At 52.4% G+C, this 9,122-nt stretch overlaps 1 protein-coding gene across 1 annotated transcript; it reads right to left on the bottom strand.

Moving 5' to 3' along the window:
- Positions 1-650: 650 nt before the first annotated feature.
- Positions 651-2,515, bottom strand: LOC109747258 (AAA-ATPase At3g50940-like). The gene is made up of 2 exons (XM_020306341.4): positions 1,426-2,515; positions 651-1,297 (listed from the first exon to the last, which is right to left on the bottom strand). The coding sequence occupies exons 1-2, from the start codon at positions 2,446-2,448 to the stop codon at positions 920-922; spliced, it is 1,401 nt and encodes a 466-aa protein (XP_020161930.1). The 5' UTR covers positions 2,449-2,515; the 3' UTR covers positions 651-919.
- Positions 2,516-9,122: the final 6,607 nt, after the last annotated feature.

Consider the following 9,122-nt stretch of genomic DNA (forward strand, 5'->3'; position numbering starts at 1 on the left):
CATGTTTTGATAGTTCAAACTCCCTCCGGTCCTTTTTACTCCGCGTATTAGATTTGTGATCAAATTATATTAAAAATATCAACATCTACAAAATCAAATATATATATATATATATATATATATATATATATATATATATATTATGAAACTACATTTCATAATGGATCTAAAAATATTGATTTGGCATTGTGAATACTAATACTTTTTCCTATAAGTTTGGTCAAAGTAGAGATACTTTGACTTTAGACATAACTTATATGCAGGCTAAAAATAACCGGAGAGAGTATTTTCTAAATTTACTACTATTCATGTACATGTATTTAAGCTTGAGAGGAGAGAGTATATAGGGTGTTGTAACACAATCGACTTAAGATCCTAGTGGTCAGCTAGCCACTTGTCCCTTCTTAGGGCGTGATTTTGAATCCCACCCACCCACCCAATGCAACGTGCCAACGTGGGGCATTGCACAACCCTTATTTTTGTATACACGGCAACATCAATGTTTATATTCAGTTTAGAGTAAAAGGCAAAAAAGTCCATGCAAAAATTACTTAATTTGATCAGTTTTGGGTCTTATATGATCAAATGAACGAGTTTATGAACTAAATTTAATCAGTTTTAGAGTTTTTGTAGTATGCAGCCACTTTGAGTTAATGGACTAATAACGCATTTCATTCCGAAATAATCCACTACTTAAGTCCAAATCAGTTCGCTACTGGGTAAAGAACGACAGAGCAGCGGTTAACACAGCAGGTACCGATGCTTGCCAACAGGATAAAGATCACTAGGACTAACAACTAAACATAGAAATTAGTAGGACAAGATTCGTCCACACTGCAAATTACTCGCAAAACAGAAAGCATTGATCCTTTTCCTTTCACTGGCTGGTACTTGGTGCCCGTGAATGCACTGCTCCCCTTCATGCCTTGACTGAATCTTTCTTCCCCTGCTTCTTGGGTGTGAGAAACTCAACTAGCCCGAGGAGCGCGATGTCGGCGTCCTCGTTCCGCAGCAGCATCTCGGACACCTCGGCTGGCGTCACCTCCACCTCGGCAAGCAGCTCCTGTATCTCCGGGAACAGAGGGTGGTCGTCGACGAGGAAGTAGTTCCGAGCCAGCATCCTGAACGCCTCCCAGCCACAGTAGCCCATGTAGATGTGCATGTCCATGCGCCCAGGACGCAGCAGCGCCGGGTCGAGGCGATCCTTGTAGTTGGTGGTGAAGATGATGACGCGCTCCTTGCCGCTCGCCGACCACAGCCCGTCGATGAAGTTGAGCAGCCCCGACAGTGTGATACTCTGCCATTCCATGTTGGCATTCAGAGACAGAATGTTCAGACACTCATCAGAAGAAGATACTAATGTGTGTGTCTGTGTTCACCAATCAAAGATCGATGTTTCTTGTGTTCCTATGCTATGCAACGTACCTTGTTCGAGCAATCGTCAGAGTCATCGTCGCCATGGCCATAGTCGGCCCGCGCCAGCGTCTTGCGCTCCTTGCCACCTTCCCTGGACGTGGCGCTGAAGCAGCAGTCGATGTCCTCGATGACAAGGATGGACCTGTTGGGCATGCTGATGAGCAGCTTCTGCAGCGCAGCGTTGTAGCGCACCTCGGAGAGGTCGAGGTCGTAGAGGTTGAAGCGGAGGTAGTTAGCCACGGCGGCCACCAGGCTGGACTTGCCGGTGCCGGGCGGGCCGTAGAGAAGGTACCCGCGCTTCCATGCCTTGCCGATCCGCCGGTAGTACTCCTTGCGCTTCAAGAACCTGTCGAGGTCGGCGATGACGGCCTGCTTGGTGGGCGGGTCCATGGCGAGCGTGTCGAACGTGGCCGGGTGGTTGTGGCTGATCCCGCGCCACGACAAACCCTCGTTCATGAAGATCTTGAGCGCGCAGTCGCGACGCCGCGTCTGCTCCACCGCGGCCGTGATGGAGGGCACGTACCTGCCCAGCGCCATGTCCGTGTGCTCCGCGTCGAAGGTGAGCTCCAGCGAGTCCGGCCCTTTGCGGCCATCCCCCGAGACGGACGTCCACGTGAACTGGACGCCCTCGAAGACGTCGGTCATGGAGTCGCCGCTGTCCATGGACATGACCTTCCTGGCGCCGGTGCCGCTGAGGCAGAGCCGGCGCATGGACTGCGGGTCGATCCTGGTGGCGAGGTACTCGTTGACGTCGTCGTAGAAGGAGTTGAAGTTGGCGCAGTTGATGGCGTAGCCGTCCAGGCGCTTGACGACGATGGTGCAGCGCTGGGCGGGCGGGGGCTGGAGGTGGCCGCGCACGAGCGAGGCGCCCCAGCTGACGACGGCGCAGAGGTCGGGCGGCAGGAGCTCCCGCGCCATGCCGCGCGCCAGCACGGCGTACGCGGTCACGGACGCCGCCGTGGCCGCCGCCTTCTTGTACGTGTCCACCAGCTTGTAGGTGGAGGGCGAGGAAGCCGCGGACGGGAGCTCCATTGGCGACGAGCAGCCAAGAGAAGACGAGGCAGTGTAGGAAGTGTGTGCGCGTGTAGCTTCCTCTGCTCTGCTGCCGAGAGGTAATTTTATCTCCACAGCTCGCTCACTGCGGTGTCGTTGTTCCATTGACCGTTGAATTTACCGTGCGCGGCAGTAAAAACAAGAGGGGTCGCGGACGGGCAGGTTTTGGACTAAAAATGGGAAGCGATTCGATTCAGATGATAGTTTGCAGGCCTTCCAGGGTTCCAGTTTGGTGATTGGCCTCGTCGGAGAGCGCGAGGAAAGCAGGAGGAGCTCTGGAAAGCATGCATGGGGTTCATGTCATCTTCTATCAGCTCCCCTCTGGAGGCCTATAGCCTTTGCTGCAGTGTACGAGCCGTGAGGCCTGTGGAGCTATACTTTGCCGTGCAGCAGCAGTGGCAGCAGGGGACTTTTTCAACCCATTTGCTAAAGTTTAGCATGATTTGACCTGTGTTTAAAAGTTTTTCGGATCTGACCCATTTCAAGACGCCATCAACTGTGGCATCTTGCTTGCCCGAAGACGCCTTGAACCCGGCGTCTGGCCTGACACACACCCTGGTCAGCTATGGGGTGAGGCAAATTTTGCCCCGACCCTAGATGCCAAAGACCATGGCGTCTACATAGCTACTATGTACGCATATGATTTTTAACCAGAATAGATAACACATGCGTACCAAAGTCCAGCAAGTTGGCATATAGCCATGCAGCTAGACTTATCATCACTGCCTGTATAGATATATATTGTCTTATATATATATATGGTTGTTATCAGCCTAACCGATCCAACCCTAGTCGCCGTCCGTCGCTTCCGCTTCGCGTCGCCTTTGTGATGGTCGGCCTCGATGACTGCCGTCGGGGGCCGCGCCGCCCATACCTAGGGTTTGTCAACCGGTCGTGTTGACCGGCTGCCCTAAAGAATTTTTTTAAGCCCTTGCTTCGGGTTTTTCTGTCTTCCGTCGGCGGTATCTTTTTGGTTTTTCGATCTAAGATTGGTTCATGTCACCGGCCGTCGACACCTGCGACCGTCCTGCTTCTTCACCGACCCGGCAGCCTCGTGCGACAGGCGACCCCTTATGTCCGCCGTCCGCACGTCGGCACGCTCGTCGATCTACGTCGGCCGTCATCGCCCTGCTCCGACCGGAACACCTGCACCGCCCCGACCCCGCGGCCTCGCGCCATGCAGCGGCCCATCACAGCCGCTGCGTCGCCCTGTTGGGCTACAGTTTCGCCGCCTTGTGGTTCTTCTCCCGGCTACATCGACCCGCGTCACCGCTATGTCGCCCCTTCGTGTCGTAGTGCCGCGGCCCGCGGTCTACCGCCGCCCCGAGGCCGTCCGCTCCAGGTCGTCCCCGTGGCTACACCGACCCTCACGCCGTTACTGTGTCGCCACGTCGGGCCGTAGCGAGCGTGACACACGGTCCACGCCGCCATCCCGAGACTGTTCCAGCGATTGCACCGACCCGGGTTCCGTCGCTACGCCGCCCCTTCGGGCCGTAGTGCCGCGGCCCGTGAACCCCAGGGCCGCTCCGAGGTCTTCCCGCCGTCCCGAACTGCCCGCCGCCGCTGCGTTGTCCCTTCGGGCCGTAGCGCCGCGGCCCGCGGTCCACTCCGCCGTCACCGCGCGTCGACCTCCCGTGGTATGCGTCGCGCCGTCTCCCTCGGCGCAGAAATGCCACCGTCCACGCCAGTCTTCGTCATGATGTTAGCGTTCCTTGCCTACTTCGAGCAACCGCCGCCGCTGCTACCTCCATAGTCGCCGCCGGTCCACCCTTCTTCGTCTTCGTCCAGCACCAGCCCGTCGCCAGCGCCGCCATCATCTACCCCAACCACTTCATCTACTCCGACAACCGCGGGCGACATCGGCCCTCACAGATTGGCACCGCCACCGTCGTCGAGTTCTTCTCTGCTGGCCCTTCCGACTTCTCCGACATGGCTTACAGCTCGTGCAGGTCCCTCGTCTACGCATGCTCGGTGCTGGCAACACCGATGTGTGCCTTCGTCCACAACGTGTCCCCGGGCCTGGCAAGCCTGGTGCAGCGCTAAAAGCAACTGGGTGACAAGATGGATGCTACATTAAAATTGCCGCTCCTTCTCCCCTTCCTCGCGCTCCCGCCGCTTCTCCTCCCCCTCGCATGCGTAGCATTGCTGGCGCTCCTCCTCCCCCTCGCGTGCCCAGCGCTGCCGGTGCTCCTTCTCGCGCACGTCGGGTCACGACGCTGCTCCGTCGTGAGAAGAGCATGCCTCCTGCGATCGCCTCCGCCCTCGTCCGCTCAGATTGCGGCACGGCTGGCATCGGGATGCGGTGGGAGTCGAGGTGCCAGCTGTGGGGGAGGTTGATGTCCGGCCACAGTAGCGGGACCGCACGACGAGTTGGCCTCGGCGTCCTGCTTGGCCTCGCCCTTGCCCTTGCCAAAGAAGCCGAACATGGCGTCTAGGGTTTCTGTCTGCCGGCGAGGGGGCACGCGTGGCTAGATCTGGACGGGAGTGGTGGGGAAGAGAAGTGAATGAGCCCCCCCCCCGGCATGCTTGCAATTTAAAAAGCGTGGACTCCGGACGCTTTCACTAGCTGCCATGCGGGCCCAAGTTAGGTGGAGGACATTAAATTTAACAATGATGGTGGTTGGACGGCCGACAAGTGGGCCTGATGCGGACATGCGTCGCGTCCGTCCCGTGTCCGTGTGGATGCAAATCAGGCGTAAATTTGTGCCAGAAATATGTCCACACGAACAAGACGCGTGAATTGAATTTGGGTCGGCGCTTAGGCCCATTTTAATCCAAACGAACACCGGCGGACAAAATGCGTCAGCGCGTTGCAATTGTCCTAAAGACCCAACGAGATGATGAACTACTACACTTCTTAGCCCATGCCCACGTGCATCGATGCACTGGATATACTTAGCCTGCCCACTAGCATTAGCTGCACTTTCATGCATCGTAGATGAGCTAGCTCTTTTTTTTCGGGAATAGACGAGCTAGCTCTTGTACTGCCTTTCATATGAGACAACCATACAATACAGTAAATATTTATGCAGACGGTGCCGATAAGTGTCGCTGCATGGCTATGTGCCTCTTTGTTGGACTTTGGTACGCACATGTCATCTGCTCTCGTTAACAATCATATGCATGCATAGTGTTGTAAATGAACACAGGCAGCTAGATAGACTCCAAAGTCCTTGGCCTCTAGGGTGAGGTGAAATTTGCCATGTCGAACGGTTAATTGGGCTGACCGAGGTGGGCCAGGGCTAGACGCCGAGGTTCATGGCCCTTTCAGTGCAAGCAAGACGCCATGGTTGTTGGCGTCTCAAAATGGGTCAAATCCAAAAAAAACTTTTAAACATGGGTCAAATCATGCTAAACTTCAGCAAATGGGTTAAAACAGTGAAAAAGTCCGCAGCAGGCTGAAACTGTGAAAATAAAAGCAAAGGCAGGCTTTTCTTGGTGCCATATTGTCGCGTTCTGGAGGCATGGGTGAGCGGTGCACGCTACCCACACCTCTCTCTTTTCTCCCTGTCTCCTTGCCAATGAACTTCAATTAATTACAAAAAGTCAGGAAACCAAAAAAAAAAAAACACGAAGCAATTCTCAGAAATCCCACTAGGTACTGTACCTGCGAAATGTAAAAAACCTTTGGATTCCTGACTTTAGCCCATGTTTAGGGGATTCTCATCACTAGTAAATAGTAGTATGTTGAAATCATGCACACAAATATCGTTGGGCCAGCTTTTCATTTTGCACTTTAGTCCATGTTTCCGATTCTTACGTGATTTTAGTTATTGGTTTTGCTAAGTCTCAGTCGATTGAGAATTTATTATGTCTCAGTCGATGCTATCTACCTTTGATTTTGCATTGAGATTCATATAAAATAAATATTTTCAAATATCCCCGGCTCCACATGTCAAACTTCACCGCGGTAGATAATCCTTGATCAAAGGGCATCCTAGCAATAAAAATCCTATTTGACCATGCAGCCCATGTAGGCCCTTAAGATGCAAATTTGGTCTGTTTGGTAGTCTGTGTTGCATCGAATTCTGAAATTAATCTTTGGTGCTTTAGGCACCACTTATAGGTACCCTCCTAGCACAAACACGTAGGAACTCGCTGACTCCTTTAAATTTTTTGTTCTTCCGTTTGCACTGCGTGCGTATCTCTCAGAGAGCTCCTATTTGCATCTGCATGCGGCAAATAGTGGCGGCTGCGCACAGGTTGCAGCTGCAATGGGCTGGCCCAATAGCATTCATTTGCACTGTAGCAGTCAGTTCACTGTAGTTAACCGTTTTTAGAGAAAAGGCCACAGTCCGACTTTATAAATAAAGCCACCAGGCAGAGTTAACACAGACGAAACGGACCAGCACATAGAACAAGCAGAGTATCAACCCAGATAACACAAGAGGATAGTCTAAGTACATGGCTCCCAGGCCAGTACACGGCACGCTGGCCGGAGGTAGAAAAGCTGACGGAGGCGAGGCCAACAACGCCTAAGTGCCTACTTGAACTGGGGAGATGGAGAGGACAGAATTCCGGATCTTGGCCAACATGGCGTCGAGGGCGTCCCTATCCTCCTCCTTAGTCAATAATCTCCACTGCTGCAGGAATATACAAGTCTTAAATGAGCAATCAACAGGCTTAGCGGGGAAAACATGTTCGATAGTAAATTTATTCCTTGTCGTCCAAAGAGACCAGCACATGGCTGCGAAGCCCACCCAAAACAATCTCCTTTGGGCCCCAACCAAAGAATTGGCCAAGATGCGCAAGTCAGAAAAGGAGGTCGGAGCCCAGGAGACATGCATCCATGATCTGATACAGCACCAGAACAGCTTAGCCAACACACAGTTGAAGAAAATATGTGACGAGTCTTCTCTCAACCCACATAAAGCACATCTATCAGATCCCGGGCCATTGCGTTTGCGAATTTGGTTACCCGTCGGCAGACGCCCACGAGAGGCTTGCCAGAGGAAAACCTTGACCTTAGGAGGAATACGAGCCCTCTAGATCCATTTGAATTTGGAAGTGATGGACCCAGCAAGAGTTTGCCATATAAAAATTTAACCGAGAACCGACCAGAAGGGGAATGGGGCCAAACGACCGTGTCTTCCTCCTCCAAGAGCGAAGGGAAGAGAGCAACAAGACGCTGCCAGTCTTCCAACTCTGCAGGAGCGAGAGAGCAACGCAGACGCAGGTCCCAATTATTCGACGCGAGCTCAAAGATAGAGATCTCAGGGTCCGGGCAGTAAGAAAAAAGAACAGGGAAAGCAATAGCCAGCGAGGAAGGTCCGCACCACCAATCAAGCCAGAATCTGGTGGATCTACCGTTGCGGACAACGAATTTGACGAGGCCTTGAAAAAGGGGCCTGAGTTTAACAAGGTTTTTCCAGAATTGAGATGCCCCCGAGGCACGAGCAAACATAGGACTAGAAGAAGGGAAATACTTCGCTTTGAGGATGTTGAACCAGAGGGGCTTGTCCTGGGAGATGGTCATGATCTTCCACCACCATTTGATGATCAAACATTTGTTGATGATAAGAGTATTGATTATGCCCAGCCCCCCAAGGCTTTTTGGCTTACAAATAAGGTCCCACTTGACCAAGCGGTATTTGCGTTTGTTATCAGCCGCGTTCCAGTAAAAAGCACCTCTGTGTTTATCAAAACCAGCATGGGTTCCCATTGACAAAAGGTAAAAGCCCATCAAGAACATCGGGAGAGATGAGAGGCAAGCATTGATCAAGGCCACTTTACCCGCCTGAGTGTTGTATCTGCCCCTCCAGGGCATAACGCGATTTCCAACCTTGGCCACCGTAGGAGCAAAATCTTTAGCAAGAAGTTTATCGGGAGTGTTAGGCAAACCCAAATATTTAATAGGGAACGAGCCAAGAGAACAATTCAAAAGCCGGGCAACCCGTAAGGCCTCGGTACCCAGAACGCTAGTAACAATAACTTCACTTTTGGAGAAATTAATCTTAAGACCCGAGAGCTTCGAAGCAGAGGAGCAGGAATTTGAGATGGGCAATGCAGTGGTCATTCAGTTCCACCATTATAATAGTGTCATCCGCATACTGAAGGTGAGTAATCCCATCCGGGATGAGGTGTGAGCTGACAGGAGCGAGATGGCCGGCCTCCACGGCCCTAGAAAGGATGTTAGAAAGCGCATCCGCCACAAAGTTAAAAAGAATGGGCGAGGCCGGGTCGCCTTGCCTGAGACCCCTAGAGTTCTTAAAGAAGTTGCTAACTTTCCCATTGACATTCATGGCAGTGTGGCCCCCCATGACCAACGCATAATACGGTGAACCACTCCACTGTCAAAACCTTTAGCCACCAGAACTTGTTTAAGGAAGCTCCAGCTAACCGAATCATAGGCCTTTTCAAAATCCAATTTAAGAATGACTGCCTTGCTACCGGATCTATGGATATCATGGATAACTTCATGAAGGCAAAGGACACCGTCCAGGATGAAACGTCCCTTGACAAAGGCCGACTGAGTAGGGGAGAGGGTCCGGTGCGCCACCGGGGCGAGGCGAGTAGCCAGACACTTGGCAGGGAATTTCGCGAAGTTATTAATAAGGGCAATCGGTCTAAACTGAGAGATGAGCTCAGCACCCTTAATTTTAGGAATAAGGGAAATGACCGCATAATTGAGCCTGGATATGTCTACTGTCCCC

The sequence above is a fragment of the Aegilops tauschii genome, chromosome 2 (genome assembly GCF_002575655.3).
Source record: "Aegilops tauschii subsp. strangulata cultivar AL8/78 chromosome 2, Aet v6.0, whole genome shotgun sequence".
In the NCBI taxonomy this organism is placed as follows: domain Eukaryota; kingdom Viridiplantae; phylum Streptophyta; class Magnoliopsida; order Poales; family Poaceae; genus Aegilops; species Aegilops tauschii.

What these genes read in the sequence shown, in the direction of transcription:
- LOC109747258 (XM_020306341.4), bottom strand. Translation starts at nt 2,448, where the DNA reads ATGGAGCTCCCGTCCGCGGCTTCCTCGCCCTCCACCTACAAGCTGGTG. An exon ending in CTGACGATTGCTCGAACAAG is followed by an intron (nt 1,298 to 1,425) that starts GTACGTTGCATA and finishes ATGGAATGGCAG; the next exon opens with AGTATCACACTGTCGGGGCT.